Source organism: Canis lupus, chromosome 26 (genome assembly GCF_003254725.2).
Source record: "Canis lupus dingo isolate Sandy chromosome 26, ASM325472v2, whole genome shotgun sequence".
In the NCBI taxonomy this organism is placed as follows: Eukaryota; Metazoa; Chordata; class Mammalia; order Carnivora; family Canidae; genus Canis; species Canis lupus.
The window spans coordinates 37,035,390-37,052,162 of NC_064268.1; the positions used below are offsets into that span (position 1 = coordinate 37,035,390).

Below are 16,773 nucleotides of genomic sequence, written 5' to 3' on the forward strand. Positions count from 1 at the left end.
TTCTTTATCAAAACCTATGTCCAATATTAACTTATTTCATAGGTATGGGACTAACTACTCATGCCTAATTGTTTTTTTTTCTTTTTTTTTTTTTTTTAAGATTTATTTATTAGAGAGAGAGAGAGAGAGAGAGAGAGAGAGGCAGAGACACAGGCAGAGGGAGAAGCAGACTCCATGCAGGGGACTCCACGTGGGACTCGATCCTGGGTCTCCAGGATCACGCCCTGGGCTGAAGGTGGCGCTAAACCGCTGAGCCACTGGGGCTGCCCATCATGCCTAATTCTTAAGTCAGTTATGGCAATGTATATTTTTCTAAGAGTCTCACCATATCATTTAAGGCCTTAAAATTTATTGGTAGTTATAAATTTTCCTTATTTTTAATGTCTGTAGCATCGTCATTATGTCTCCTCTATCATTCCCAGTAATATTTATTGGTGGCTTCATTTTTTTCTTGACTGGTTTTATAAAACTGTCAAGTATTTTTTGTATATTCAAATAATCAAGTTTTTGGTTTCACAGACTTTATTGTCTACTCATTTTCTTTTTTTTTTTATGTCTACTCATTTTCTAGATTTTTATTCACTCTATTGCATATTCTATTGCCCATTAATTTGTCTTACTGTTATTTCCATTCTCTCATTATCCATGAGTTTATATTAAAAATCTTCTGAGCTTAAGTTTGATATTTACTTTATCAATTTTCTAAAAGTTTGATATTTATTTTCCACCTTCTTTTCTAAAAAATACTTAAGACTATAAATTTCTCTCTAAACACTAATACATTATATTTAATTCAATCATATATTTTTTAAGATTTTATTTATTTTTTGAGAGAGAGAGCTTGCGGGAGAGAGCACTCGAGCAGGAGGAGGTCCAGGAGAGGGAGAAACACACTCCCCACCCAGCAGGGAGCCTGACACAGGGACTGGATCCCAGGATGCTAAGATCATGACCCGACACTAAGCAGACTTAATTGACTGAGCCATCCATGCACCCTAATCTTAAATATTTTCTAATTCCTACTAGTTTTCTTTTACCTAGGAGTTCTTTAGAGAGTTTCTTACTTTCCAACTTATTGGATATTTAATGATCTTACTGTTCTGCACCAGAGCCAGGGAATGTAACAAACATGCTACCAGTGCTAAGAAACTTGACATCTGCTTTACAATTTATCATATAGTTAAATTTCAAAAATCGTACACAAGTGTTTTTTAGATATGTACCCTGCAATTGTTTGAAGCACAATACACTGTGTGGAGCTACTAGATAAAGCTGTTACTTATGTAAATCTGCTTTATCCTTACCCATTTAAAAAAAAAAGTCTCATCTGACTACATCAAAATAATAAGGTCTGCACAGCAAAAAAAAAAAGCAACAGAACTAAAAGACAATCTAACTGAATGACAAGATATTTGCAAATAACATGCGATAAAGGGTTAGTATCCAAATTATATAAAGAATTCATACAACTCAATACCAAACCCCCCCAAAAATCCAATTAAAAAATGAACAGGAGACATGAACAGACATTTCTCCAAAGACATCCAGATGCTCAACATCACTCATCACCAGGGAAATGCAGATCAATGAGCTATCACTTCATAACTGTCAGAATGGCTAAAATCAACAAACAACACAAGAAACAATAAGTGTTGATAAGGATGTGGGGGGAAAAAAGGAACCCTTATGCAATGCACGGTTAGTGGGAATGCAAAGTGGTACAGAAACTGAAGAACAGTATGGAGGTTCTCCAGAAAGTTTAAAAATAGAACTACCGGGGATCCCTGGGTGGCGCAGCGGTTTGGCGCCTGCCTTTGGCCCAGGGCGCGATCCTGGAGACCCGGGATCGAATCCCACATCAGGCTCCCGGTGCATGGAGCCTGCTTCTCCCTCTGCCTATGTCTCTGCCTCTCTCTCTCTCTCTCTCTCTGTGACTATCATAAATAAATAAAAATTAAAAAAAAAAAAAAAAAAAAAAAAAAAAAAGAACTACCTATGATCCAGCAATCGCATTACTAGCCATTTACCCAAAGAATACAATAACACTAATTCAGAAAGATATATGCACCCCTGTGGTTACATGTTCTGAGCATTATTTACAATAGTCAAATTATGGAAGCAGACCAAGTGTCCATTGACAAACAAATAAAAAAGATGTGATAGTAGATAATAATAATAATAATAGTAATAATAGAATATTACTCGGTCATAAAAAAAAAAAATGAAAGCTTTCCATTCATGACAACATGGATGGACCCAGAGGGTATAATGCTAAGTGAAATTAGTCAACCAGAAAAAGACAAATACCATATATGGAATATAAGAAAAAACCCAAACGAACAGAGTGAAAAAGAGACAAACTAAAAAACAGACTCAATTACAGAGAACAAAATGGATGGTTACCAGAGTAGAAGTGGGTAGGTAGGTGGGGAAAGGAGTGAAACAGGTGAATGGGATTAAGAATACACTTATCACGAGCACTGAGTAATATACAGAATTGCTGAATCACTATATTTTACACCTGAAGCTAATATAACATCGTATGTTAATTATACTGGAAAAAAAAGATTTAAATATTTCATCTACCAATTACTGAAAGCAATGTTAAAAACCTTCCACCATGATGATGGATATGTTATTTCTTCCTACAGTTCTACCAGCTTTTTGCCTTATGTATTTTGAGGCTATATTAACAGATGCACACAAATATAAAATGTTACATTTCTTGTTGAATTGAATCTTTAATCGTTCTGTAATGAATCTTATTTTCTCTAATGGTATTTTTGCCTTAAAGTTTATTTTTGTTCAACCAGCATTGTATTTGTATGGTATAGGCATTTTTCTATCCTTTTATTTTCAACCTTTCTGTATCTACAATTTATATGTGTCACTAGTATATGGCCTAAATTTCTCTTTTTCAAACCATTCTTACATCTTTATCTTTAGGTAAATTACCAAAGAGGGTATACTTTTTTAGGAGTCAAAGATTTATGGGAGTACTGTCTATGAGATACCCTACCTTGGAATGGTCCTGTGTTTTCTATCCTGAGCTCTTCTGGGCCATAAAAATAGACGTCCAAATTCAGCAGGTTCAGCAAATTCCCTCCAATGTGAAAGCTGGCTCATCTTATCTTTTTCAGTTTTTACCCTCAGTTTTTATTTGAATTTCTTACTTTCTTGCTAGCTCATGAACACCCTTAAAAAGATTAAAAAATATTTTATTTAGACCGTTTAGTTGTTTTAAGCAGGAAAGGCAGTCCGGGGACCTAGTTATCCTAACCAATCTGTTCATCCTTCACTGACCTCACTTCATTTTCCGTTCCCTAAATGAAGGCTTACTCTTCAGCCTACTATTTACGGTGTTTGATGGCATCTCCTTTAGAGACCTCATCACTTCCAATATACAGTCATCAGCATCTATCATAGTAACAACTACATGAAAACTGTCAAGACTTGAATGTATAAATCCTGATGGTGGTAGGAGGATGGTGGAGGAGTGGTTTAGGGAAAACCCCATAAATGATACATATCTACAGAAGAATAATCCTGAGGCCTCCGCATCCCAGTGAGACTCACTTCTCTAAGGAGCCAAACTACTTATGACCATCTGATGAGGAACCTCCAAGGATCCACATTTTCTCTGAGATTTAGACCTACCATTAACTGCTGGATGAACATTTTCCCCGGATGCCTACCACCAGCACAAACTCAATATGCCCAAATCAAATATCATCTCTCTGTAAACTTGCTCTATCTTCAGTTTCTAAACCTCTATGAAAGGTACTATGAGGCTTCAAGGACTCCAGAAAAATCTTGGATTCATTTGTATGTAATATGTCCTTTTTTTCCCCCCATATCATCACAAAATCCTTCTAGCATTCATTCTGATTAGTCTATTTCACCCATTCCATTCCTTTTCTCACCCCCAGGCCTACTGCAGTCCGCTTGTCTATGCAAGTCCATACAGATCTAACTCCCGTTCCTGCCATATACTACTGTGAGATGAACTATCCTTAAAACATTCCTTTGCATATCACTCACTCACTAAAAATCTTTACTAGGCAGTTTGACAATGTAATAGTTTACACCGCCTACACAGAAGACTTCAACTGGTCAGTAGTGTACTTCAACACTGGCTGGAGGTAAGAAGGGAAAAAAGGAAGGCTATCAGAGAAGCTAGAGCCCCTGACCTAGCAAACAGCACACCTCCTTCTTGGCTAATGTTGACTTGTAAAATGCTGTGCCATTTTTTCTTATCAGCCTTTGTCCACCCACCAAAAAGAACAGATTAAAGAAGCAGAGGTCTCTTCCCTGACTTTACCCTTTAATCTCTTACTGCTTCCTCCAAGTCCTATTAGTTAGTTGCATAAATCCTCCACTCCAGTCTGACTAGTCTGTTTACTGCTCCCAGAACAGGTCTTGTTTTTCCTATACCTGTCCTGATCCTGTTCGTGATCTTGCTACTTCAACTGCCCTTGCCTGTCCTAGCGGCCAGACTCTTTCATGAAGCTGTCCTCAACTACTAATTCCTCAATCATCAGTGTTGCTGCTTTCTCTAAATACCACAGCTTCTGTCTATTCATTAGGCAATTAGAATATGCTACTATTATAACTTACATTATCATGGACAAGTCTTTTTACCCTACCAAGGGCACTATGGGACAGATGTTGAGTCTAATGCTTTGTATACCTGATATTTACAACTATATTGCATATATGATTTCCAACAAAGGCTTAAAGGTAACAATCCATTAATTTATCATTTAATATTTCTGTTTGGCTTTCTATGTCTTCCATAACATGTGTGTTCCAGGAGCTCTTAGAAGCCAAGAAAATAAAATACAAAATTCTCTAATAGGCACATCTCTGCTTTTAAAACTTCTCAAAGTGGTTTGACTTATCAATACTTTGACCTCAGATTTAAACTGACTTGCATAGTGTAGATGGTGGGAAAAGCTGCACTTCTGAAGACACATGGATATACTTACTTAAAACACACATACACAGACAAACTGCACTGGTCAGACTTCTAAGGGAGTTGTAAATTGACTGATAGTATGATATCATCTAGACCCGAGTCAACTATTTTATAATCAAATGCAGAGAACAAACTCACAGCTGTTCAAATTGCTTTTTTGGATACAAACAGTAAGCAATATTCATGAAACTGATTTTCACTGATTTAAGAGCTATGGGTAGCACCATAAAGCAGTCATTTATTTACATTCCTGTTTGCCACACTAGCCTACAGCATTTTGAAAGAACAAAATTTGTTTATCTTTTATCCTTGGCACCAAGAATTTGCTAGGAGCTCAGGAAATGTTTACTGAGTGCATCACAGTCACAACACACAGAAGGAATCTAAACATTGATGAACATGAACATCTTGCCCTAAAACAGAAAGAAAAACTTGCAAGGCTCCTTTAGGGCTTTTACTTTTTTGAGGAAGAACAGAAACCCAAACAAATATATCGTCCTAATAAGAAAACGACCACAAGAGGCAGTTACTGAAAAAAAAAACAAACAAAAACCCCCTGAGACTTATATTAATAAGATTTAGCAATTTCTTAATTAGAAATTAGTGAGTTTGTGAGTATAAGACCGACAGCTGATCAGTATTAGCCACATTTCAAATGCTGTGCAAAGCAAAATGCATACCATCACTAAAGATAAATTTTTGTTTAGTCTGTTGAAAAATTTTACCTAGATTCCCTCATTCATTAGCTGACAAAAATATCCTAAAGAAGATGTTCACAACAAAATACTGGAAGATCTTTATTCTTCACCACTTTTTATCCTGATAAGTTACACAGAAAGAATTTGAAAAATGAATACTTTTTTTAGGAATAATGAAATTAAAGGGATGCCTGGGTGGCTCAGGGGTTGAGTGTCTACCTTGGGATCGAGTTCCACATCGCATCCATGCAATGTGGAACTGCATGGAGTTCCTGCATGGAGCCTGCTTCTCCCCTCTGGCTGTGTCTCTGCCTCTCTGTGTGGGTCTCATGAATAAATAAATAAAATCTTAAAAAAAAAAGGTATATTAAAAAAAACTTAAATATGATGTTCCAACACATTTTCACATAGGTCTTAGAGAACTTATTATTTTCTAATTCTACTATATCCTTAGTTTTATGAAAATACAAGCTAGCTACAATAAAAATGATCCTTAAACATTTTAGTCATACCTGTTTCTGAGCTTCTACTTTTTGCTTCCTGGTTGGATCAATTGCATCTACCATCCATTTGATTGTAAAGTATGTTACTGCACCAAATATCGTCAAACGGAAAATTAAACCGACAACTTCGTTCCGACTCAAAGGACGAGAAAAGGCTTCAGCATGTACCATCTTGATTAACCTTAAAAAAACAAACAGAAATGTTACTAAGTAATAACTAGATTCATTACAATTGGGAGACTGATAAGCAGCTTAAACTCAGCAAGAAAAAGGAACTTTTAGTCAAATTCAACATCTCTTGCCTTAAAGTGTTTTAAGGAAAAATGAACATACTAAAAACTGAGGTTTATTAGACTTTTTAATGAACCTTATTGAAAGCTCAGATAATTTAAGTAGATGACTTTATTTGAAAAATGCAGTCAACATCTTAAGATACTTACTCTTTTACAGCTTTTAAGTAACTATTTCAGAAAATCTAAGGATCTAATGACTATACCACTAATCCAACTGAAGAAAAGGCGGCCTATCACTGAAATACTTTATTAATGCGATGATAAGAACTTCTCCTATTACGTACAATGTACAGCAGGTTAGTTTTTGAGTGAAATTCAAACTGAACAGACTTGCTTTCTCCTCAGGCTTACTTTTCAGGTTTTCAAGGCCTGCTTAAATGTAAACATGCCGTTTTCTCTATTAACAAGTGGCATTAAATTTTTTGGGCCACCCTATTATTTCCAACCACCCAGTTAAACATGAAGCAACAGAATCTTCAAAAATTTCTGAATCACAAGAACACAGTACTACTCGCCTAAGACGAGAAGAAAAGAGGCAGCAAGCCTATGTTTCCCTACATCTGTGAGCTGCCACGGCAGTCACATACGGTTTGCAGAAGGCACACACGCCCCTGTCAAAGGCAGTAACCACCCAGGAGAATAAGGGTGTTAGGGCTGATGGGACTGTCACAGTTTGGAATACAGGCTCTCAGCTTCTAACAGCAACATTATTCTCTCACAGAACTGGACTATGTGAAAAAGAGAGAGAATGTATTCTGCACTCGTGTAAAAAGGATTAACCAGAATCTGCACAGACGGCTCCGCAACAGATAAACCGCAGAGACCAGTATCTTTTTCTTTAGTGGAGTCCTTCCAATAAAATTAGTTTCCCTTGTCCCTACTACTACTCAATTAAAGATCTTCTTCACGTCCCTCCCTCTGGAATAGCTTCAACAATTTTTAAATTCCTCTTAGTTCCCTCCCTGCTTCCATTCAGGAGTATATACTTCTCCCTGATAAAAGACTCCAAAGCTTTCCCTTTATTTACAGGATTTCCAAGTGTCCCAGAGCATCCTAACGTAGCCCCAAAGAGTAACATCTAAGCATTTTACTTCTCACCACTTAAGAGAACTGTCAACAGCTGGAGGAGTCACCGGCATCTGACAACGCCGTGTGTATCTTCCCTCCACTGTATCTGCCTGGTACCCTGGATAGGCCATTTCTTTCCCTTCATTAGGATCAGTCAAATTCTATCCAAACTTCAAACACCAACTTCAGCGGCTCCATTGAAGCTTTCAGATCACGTTAATGCTCTATATCATCCATTTGGCCCCACTGCTGAACTTCTATAATACTCACTGTATTCAACTAGAAGTCAAATCCTTATAAACAGGATTTATATCTCCTCCATCTTTCTGTCACACACAAGAGCAGCTATTCAGTGGCTATCTGTTCAACAGATACAACTGCAACTGCAGAAACACTTCCCACTCCATCATTACGACGAAGCTGTCGCCAGACTGAACGATTTCCCAAAAAAAGCCAAGGGTTCCACGTTCCTACATTACCAGGGGCCACTTACTTCACAATAGTATGTTATTTAACTTACACTCAACAGCAGAATAATCAAAAGCCTTCATTTCAGATGAAGAACCTTTGACCTAGAGACATTAAGTGGTTTACCCACCCAACACGTATTTATCATGCCTCCTATAGGCTGGGCATACAATAATAGCTAAGACACAGTTATTTTCCTCAGGGCACACAAAGTGCAGTTATTATTATTATATTAATTACATCTTTACAAACAGAGCTAGAGAGGAAAATCCACCTAATTAGAGTCTCTCCTCATGCAACAAATTCAAGTGTGCTTTCATCCATCAGCGTGGAGTCCTACAGGGGAGTTAACAATACTCCACTTCTTGTGAGTAAAAAATTGACTTCTCGAGCTTTCATTGCAACAGAATAAAATGGAAAGCGCAGCTGGAGGGCAGCCCAGGTGGCTCGGCGGTTTAGTGCCCGCCTGCGGCCCAGGGTGTGACCCCGGGGTCCGGGATCGAGTCCCACGTCGGGCTCCCTGCGTGGAGCCTGCTTCTCCCCCTGTCTGGGTCTCTGCCTCTCTCTCTCTCTTTCTCTCTCTGTGTCTCTCATGAATACATACATAAATAAAATTCTAAACAAACAAACAAAAAAAAAGTGCAGCTGTAAGATGTGATAACATTAGGCGGGGATATTATTACTCAAAGATGGAAATAAACCATCAGGCAACAACCCAAGGCTCTACGAAGTTCATCTGTGAAAACCGGAGGCATGCGAGTAAGACGCTGTCCCGTAGTCACGGAGCTGGGGTTCGCGGGGCGGGAGCCGCCATCTAGCGGAGGCCCGCCGACGCCGACCGACCCGACAGCTGGGGCGGGCTTCAGCGCATCCCGGTGGCCGACGATGACAAGGTTCGGACCCCGTGAACAAAGCCTCCGCCTGGCTCTCCCGTCTCGTGCGAGGGCCTCGGCTCCTACCGGCGGCCTCCGGGCAGGCGCTCCGCCGTGCGCTCGCCCAGCACCCACAGGCCGGGTGGCCGACGCCGCGCACTCCGGTCCGGCCAGCGGGAAACACCAACAGGGATACGCAGCCGGGCGCGTACGAACGCGAAGGAAACGCGGCAGGAGCTCCGCGGGGCGGGCCGCAGGTGCGGCGGACGGGACCCGAGGGGCTCGCGTCTCACCCGCGCTCCGTGTCTGGGCAGGAAACGGCAGCGAGCGCACGGCGACCCGGCGGGGCGAGACCCAGGCTCTCCGCCCTCGTTCACCGCAGGGTCGGAGGGAAGTGTCTCCCGACCCCGAAGGCCCAGCCCCGCAGGCAGGGAGCCCCGGGGACGGGACGGGGGGCGGGACGGGGACGGGACCGGGGACACGGCCGGGGACGAGCCCGGGGACGGGACCGGGGACACGGCCGGGGACGAGCCCGGGGACGGGACCGGGGACACGGCCGGGGACGGGCTCGGGGACGGGGCCGGGCTCGGGGACGGGACCGGGGACACGGCCGGGATCGGGGACGGGATCAGGGACAGCCCCGGGGACGCGCCCGCCGGCCGCCACGGAGATCACGGCAGGCTGTGACCACGAGCACCGTCCTCCGCCAGAGCCCGCCCGGGCCGCGCCCACGGGGACTCCCGCGCCCGCCGGCACAAGCGAGGGGCCGCGCTGGGGGACCCCCAGGGCCCAGGCCGGGCCGGAAGCCAAGCGAGGCCCGGGACGCCCTTGGAGGTGAACCTGCGGGACACCAACCAAGGGCTGCGGGAAGCCGGCGTCGGCACCGGGGGCGGGGGCGGCGCGGTGACCTTGCTCGCGCGGCCTCCCAGATCCCGGCCGCCCCCCACGGGAGCTGGGCGGCATCCCGCCTCGTCCCACGAGGCCCCGGAGGAGCCCGCTACTCACCCCGGGGCGGACACTGAGGCAGCAGGAGCCGTCGGCCAGCCTCGCACCGGAAGGAAACGCCGCCTGGGAGGGAGTGCTTCCGGCGGCAGCCGCGACCCGCCCCCTCGCTCGGCGCATGCGCCGCCCGGCGCGCGGGGGCGCACTTCCGGGGCGTCCGCCATGGCGGCGGGCGGCTGCGGCTCTCGGCGTCGGCCCGCGGCCCTCGCCGGCGCTCTGAGCGTGGCTCCTGGGGTCCCGGGCGGCCCCCGCGAGCTCGCGGGCTGCGGGGGCGACTTTCAGTTTCCGGGGTGAGCGCGCCCTCCTCCCGCGTCTCCGCGCCGACCCGCACCTGCGGCGGCGCCGGAAACCGTGCGACAGGGCGGCGCGGGGCACCCGAGCGGGCCCGCGGGCCGGACGCCCCAGGTGGTCTGGAGCCGCGATTTGCATCTCGGGGACCTGCCTGTTTCCTGCACACCTTCCCCTCCCCGGAGGCAGCGACGGGACGTCACCCAGGAGGTCCCCAGGGAGCCGGCGCCTGCGGACGCGAAGGAGAAGCGGGGCGCGCCTCGGGCCCGCGCCGGGCCTGGGGTCGGCGGTCCCCGGGCCCCCGCCGCCCCCGCCGCCCCCGCCGCCCCGCGCTCCAGCCGGCAGGCCTCGGAAGTCGCCACGATCTAATGCTTTTGTTTGTCTGTTTATTTTTTCATCCATCTTCAGAAGTAGCCACGATCTAATGCTTTTCTTATATTTATTTATTTTTCCATCCATCCTCAGAAATCGCCACGATCTAATGCTTTCTATTTATTATTTATTCATTCATTCATTCATTCATTCATGAAAGACACAGAGAGAGAGGCAGAGACACAGGCAGAGGGAGAAGCAGGCTCCACGCAGGGAGCCCGACCTGAGGTGGAACTCGAACCCAGGACTCCAGGGTCACGCCCTGGGTGGAAGGCAGATGCTCAACTGCTGAGCCCCCCAGGGCATCCCCGATCTTCTGTTTCAATACATACGAGCAAATGATGAGGCTTAGGGAGAGAAACTTTCCCGAATGTATGTACTTTCAATGGCAAGCTTCTCTGGAATCGGATTTAATACAGGGACCCTCCCCCCCCTCCGCCACACATACACACACACGTACACACCACGCTTTCTCTTCCAGAGGGTCATTTCACGCCAGCTGTACTTAAAGGCTTTGTTGAAAGAAGACCATGAAATGACAAAATCCGAAGTCTTCACAGGGCGAGGTTGGGACGTCAAGGGTGTGCAAGTATCTTAAAATTGTGGATTCGTCAACGGGAATCAGGATGGAATTTAGCGCTTTTGGCTGCATGATAACGAAGCTAAGTTTAAGAGAACCGGACTCCCTGTATAGAGAGGGGAGACAGAACTCTGGGGAAAACAGGATGATTACGAGACCAGGACGATGATCTACAAAACCAAAACCATGGTTTGCTGAGTTTTGGAAGAGAGTCTCTGTTGGTTCCCTGGGACTATCCTGGGTCTGAGTTACTACTGCTTGGGATGCTCCCGGGAACGTGCATTGACAGAGCTAAAAGGTAGAGATTACTGAAGGAAGAGCTTCAGGTGGCCCACCAGGATAGGCTCACCACTAAAGAAAATGACCTGAGAAATCCAAGATGGTAGTGGATTTCCATCATTCACTGAGTGAAAGTGCAGCAGTAAGACCTCACCTGCCTTATGCTAAGGACCAGGGTGACCAATCTACTCAGATTGTCTGACACTACAAAGGTTTTTGGAACATAGGATTTTGGAAGCTAAAACAGGAAGTCAGGCAAACCATGAGGATTTGATCCTCAATTAGGGGCATCTTAAATGGATCCTAAAATGAGGTGGAAAGCCCAATATGATTGCATCTAGTCTGTGGTTCACCCAGACAATTCACGCAGACTGTGATTGTGCAAGAAGTTGTTGGGTAAAGTAGTCAAGACTGGCCATAATGAGTCCACATGCCCCCAAATAAATGCTGCTGCTCATTCCTTTTCCAGTGGTTTGGCTATAAACCAAGTACCTGTACCTATCCCTTTTGGACCTAATTTTCGTTTAGCAAATTTTTAAGAAGCCTCTTATGTCTGGGTCCTCAGATACCAAATTACTGTCTTCCCACATACCATGCATGTTCATTTCCAGCTATCACTAAGTCAGCTAAGTTCTTCCAGAATAGAGCTGAGTGAACATATGCTTTTCATCCCAGGATAGCTTTATATAATTCCTGGCAGCATAAAACACCATATTTGGCCCACAGTAGGGGCTCAATAAATAATTCATGATGTATAACATTAATCGAGAAATTATAACAACAGATTTTTTTGGTAAACTTTCTGGGCCTTCCCTCTGTGATTATTAGAATCAAGATATTAAAAATAATTATTATATTTATTATAGAAAGTTGGGTTTTGGGTTTTGTTGTGTTTTTTTTTTTCTTAATGCCTCCTAAAACAATTTATGGTAATTCTTCCCACATGGGACTAAATTATCCTTTACATTTGTTAGTTGTATGGGAGTGTGATTAATTTACTCTGCAGCCAAGGTGAATTTTGCGCTGGACCCTGAAGGGGAAGGGATTCCTTACCTTAGGGGTTCTCAGATTTCACTGCGGGTCTGTTCACTTGGGACAGGTTGGCAAAATGCAGATTCCTAGGCTATAGCCTTTGAAGCTCCCATTTAACCGTTTTAGGCTTTAATCCAGAGATTTGAATTTTGAATAAGCATCTGAGATGATTTGGATATAGGTCATTTGGGATCATACTTTGAGAAACTTCCCTAGTCAGTGATGATATTAGATGTATTTTTGTAAAAATCTCTTATGTCTCAGCCCCAAAAGCCTATCCGGTCAGCCAAATCATTAAGTCAGCTGATATATACCAAAAAATCAAGGCAAGGAAATCTCATAAGATTCAGAATAAAATCTCTTTGAAAGGAGAAACAAATCTGAAATTTTTGATTAAGTAAACACACCAAACCTGACCCTATTTGTTGCTCATTAGAAATGATTGTCTTGACAGTGATTTGGAAAGAGCAGAACTTCAACAAATAATATAGAATCACATAGCAGTAATTATGCCAGTATGATAGTCACTCGGAAGCCTTGTTTCTTTTAAAAATATTTCATCAGAAAGAATAATCTTCATTATTATTTTGACAAGTTAAATAGGATGGTTGGAGAAAAAAGCAAAACAAGAATATGAAGCTGTACCTGCAGGCATAAAAGCACTGAGAAAGACAGAGATTTAAGTGCTTGAAGCTCCAATAGAAAGAATAAGATGGAATCAAGGCAAAAATCATGGAAAATTAACATTTTGGCTGAATGGGAAGAGTAGAAAGATGAATTGATAGTTCCATTCTATAAAAAGTACAGAGACCTAACAGATGCAATAGCAAAGTTCAAAGAACATGTTGTAAATTTACTTTTCATGCTTTTACATTTTAGAATTTTATACATAATTTAAAACGTGTGCATATGTAATTTTATATTGTTATCCGCATAGCACGAAGCCACAATCTTACATTGCTTTATAATCCTTCTTAAGCATGACTGCCAGTTGGACTTTTTTTTTTTTTTTACAGTTTATGCTAGCAATAAACATCACCTAGAACTTGGATATTTATTTTAAATCCACAGTGCTTTGTTTTTTGGCTTTAATGTGGCACTGAAATTATACTGCTCAAATGATACTATCTGGGGAAAGTCAGGATTGATTAAAACGGAATTGCTTGGGAAGAAGGCTAACCCGACTACAGACTCATCAGTAGAAGTTTTAAAGCATAGATGAAAGAGTAATCTCCTTAGGATTCATTTAGGATCTTCATAAATACTCTTCCAGATGCTTTTTTTCAATGGGAGAGGGGATGTGAGGGATTGAGTGAGAATGACAAAGATATGAATTCATCAGCCAAAACTGAAGAAACAGTAGTTGAAACATTAATTCTCAATTTCTGTAACAGCAGATTGATAGATGAAGCATAAAACAAGACCAGATGCTGTGGTTTCCAGGATGCACTTGGCTTCCCATCCTTTATAACCTGGAGCATTTATTGCTGTAAGTAGGTCACTTGCTTGCTCTCATTTACCTGATTCTAGGAAAATGCCCTTGAAAGTATTTGGAAAAGAATGTATGCTGGTGCTTAACATTTTAGAAATGAAGATTGCATAATTTCCCCCCCTTTGCCCCCCTCATTTCCCTATAACTGAATAAGTTATAACCCTGGAACATATGTGAAACTAAAATGGATGGGAAGAATTTGAGATCTCTTTTTTTTTTTTTTAATGATAGTCACACACAGAGAGAGAGAGAGAGAGAGAGAGGCAGAGACACAGGCAGAGGGAGATGCAGGCTCCGAGGTCTCTTATTTTCTAAGCACAAAAACACTAAACACTAATCCATTTTGTTAGCCCCCAGAATTCACTCTACTTAGCACTGACACAGTATTCATCTCACAGAATTCTAATTGGGGTTTAAGTTCTTGTATTCTCTTATCAGATGTGAACTTCTTGAGACAAGAGAGGATGCCTAGGACATAGGAGGGGCTTAACAAGTGCTTCTTTAAAATTTATTTATTGAAGTATAGTTGACACTCAATGTTATGTTAGTTTCAGATGTACAACAGAGTGATTCCCCAGCTCTACACGTTCCGCCCTACTCAGCACAGCAAGGGTAGGTACCATCTGTCACCATGCAAGGTTATTACGATACTGTTGACTATATTCCCTATGACATACTTTTCATCCCCATGTCTTATTTATTTAATAAACAGGAGTCTAATCCCCTTCACCGATTTCATCCATCCCTCCACTCTCAACTACTGTTTTAATTATTTGATTCCTGCCCCCCACTCCCAAATCTGACATATCTAATGGGGCTTTTTAGGCTCCATTCCTACAGATTTAACCTGGCCAAGGGAGAAAACAGAAAGAAGGACATATGGTTCACAGATCGGAGACATGGAATAAAACTATTTCACTGACCATACGTATGTATATTATTGCCCTGTCATGATAGGTCCATTCCTGATGTGCTCACCAGAGACCAATCCCATCAGTCTTGGTACCTGTAGGATTTAAGAACATGCAGTCTGACAGAACTAGGTTTGAATGCACAATCTGTTTTTCACTAGCTCTATGACTTTGGGCAAGTTATTAAGCTCGATAAGCCTCAACTTTCCCATCTTTAATTTGGCCATGCCATGGAGTTGCAATGAAAATTAAATGAGGCAGTATCAAGAAAGTGCTGAGCTCTATGCCTAGCATTTATCAAGTGCTCAGTAAGCATATGCCATTGTAATACCTCAGGTGATGCTTTTATTATACTACCAAATGGTGTTCTCTTATTTCCAGAAGTATGTAAGGACAAAGATTCCCTCATATTCCCTTAGTATTTGCATGAAGACTTCACATCTCAAGTTATAACCGTAGCATCTTGTCTGGAAATGTTTTCTCTGACTGGGGAAGAGGCCATGCCTCTATCTTTGACCTATTGACTATCTGATTCTCAATCTTAATATACCCCTCTGGCTGACTCTTACTGATTAATAGTCAATAAACCATTTTTGATAGTTATATTAAACCTACAAGACTCCATCCTTATGACCACCAACAATTAAATTTAAAATATTGATCAATCCATGAAAATGGCTATCTGGATATTTCTCAGTTCACTGAAGACCATTATCAATATTGGCTGTCGTTCCCATCTGTCTAATAACAGCCATTTATTGAGCTTATGGTTCTTGCTCTCATGGAGTTCTAAAGACTAAAACATCTTATAAAAATGCAAGTCCTCACAAGTCCTATTGATTTTTTTTTCAGGCTAGAGGTTTATCCTATATTTCATCCCCATTTATTATTTGTTTGGGGAAAACTTCCTCCCTTAGATTGTTGAGTGGGTTTCGCACAAGAGAAAGAAATTAGTTCAATGGAAAAAAAAAAAAAAGAAAAAAAGAAATTAGTTCAATGGGTGAAGGTAAGAAGCTGAACCACACTGGAGATTTAAAAGGTTGATACTTGGCCTGTCTAATCTTTTCTTTGCCAACTACAACTTTCTTATTACACTTAGGGGCTATCAAACATCAGAGCTGTTATTCTTCATATAAAATTTAATTCATTTGAGCACACACAACACATTAAAAAAAAAAAAACACTATATGCAACTCATGGAAATGCTCCTAAAATTGAGGGAGCTCTCCTGAGCAAAAGAAATGCTATATCCTGTTTAGAGATTGAGTACATGGCTTTCAAAGGCAAAGACAAGGTCAAATCCTGCTGATTTTAGATGTTTAAGAAGGAGATATATCTTAGACCTTCTGTCACCCTAGAAAGGCCCAGCAACTGGCAAGCTAACATTCTCATCTTTTTATTGTCAGTGTTTCTGGAACCAGAAAAACAAAACAAAGGTGCAAGTAAGAAAAGAAAGAAAAGCCTATAACTCGAGTTACAGAAGTACAGGAAACAAATCAGATATACTAAGTAGGCCGTGCTCAAAGTCGCACTCAGCTTCAAAACACTGTACCTGCTAGAATTTCACACACCTTCCTCCTTTCCAGTCCACTGCTGATTAAGTTTAAACTCCAGAACCATTCTGAGAGCCGCCAATGCTGAGTGAGGCCCAGCGCCAGAGGCTTGGCCCACACCCATTTCTGTATGTCTTCTGTGTTCTTAGGTAGACGGAGGGCCACACAAGCGGATGAGGTTGACCTCCCTCCCCCAACAGTGGTTTATCCCCCATGGTGTTGTGCAAAAAGCAGAAGAGATGCTATTGATTCTTAACTGGCTGAAAGCAACTCGAGAATTCTGTCTAGATAATCTTGAATCTCGGGCCGGACAGTGTTCTACCTTCCACATTCCAATCCACCCATCGTTCAGTCCGGCTCACTGGTTTTCCATGGTCTCTCATC

The 16,773-nt window shown here is 42.5% G+C and overlaps 1 protein-coding gene across 4 annotated transcripts in view; it reads right to left on the reverse strand.

The window, feature by feature from the left end:
• ATAD1 (ATPase family AAA domain containing 1) overlaps positions 1–16,773 on the reverse strand; it is a 62,365-nt gene that overhangs the window by 34,252 nt on the left and 11,340 nt on the right. Inside the window, exons 1-2 of one of the 4 annotated variants that reach the window (XM_025441432.3) lie at positions 9,886–10,018; positions 6,189–6,360 (exon numbers count right to left, since the gene is read on the reverse strand). In XM_025441432.3, coding sequence (XP_025297217.1) covers positions 6,189–6,350 — 162 coding nt within the window. In that variant the 5' untranslated portion in view covers positions 6,351–6,360; positions 9,886–10,018. Of the gene's footprint in view, positions 1–3,019; positions 3,197–6,188; positions 6,361–8,282; positions 8,437–9,885; positions 10,019–16,773 lie in introns of those variants that run through there. The other 3 variants (XM_049102001.1, XM_025441434.3, XM_025441433.3) reach the window with 3 other exon arrangements.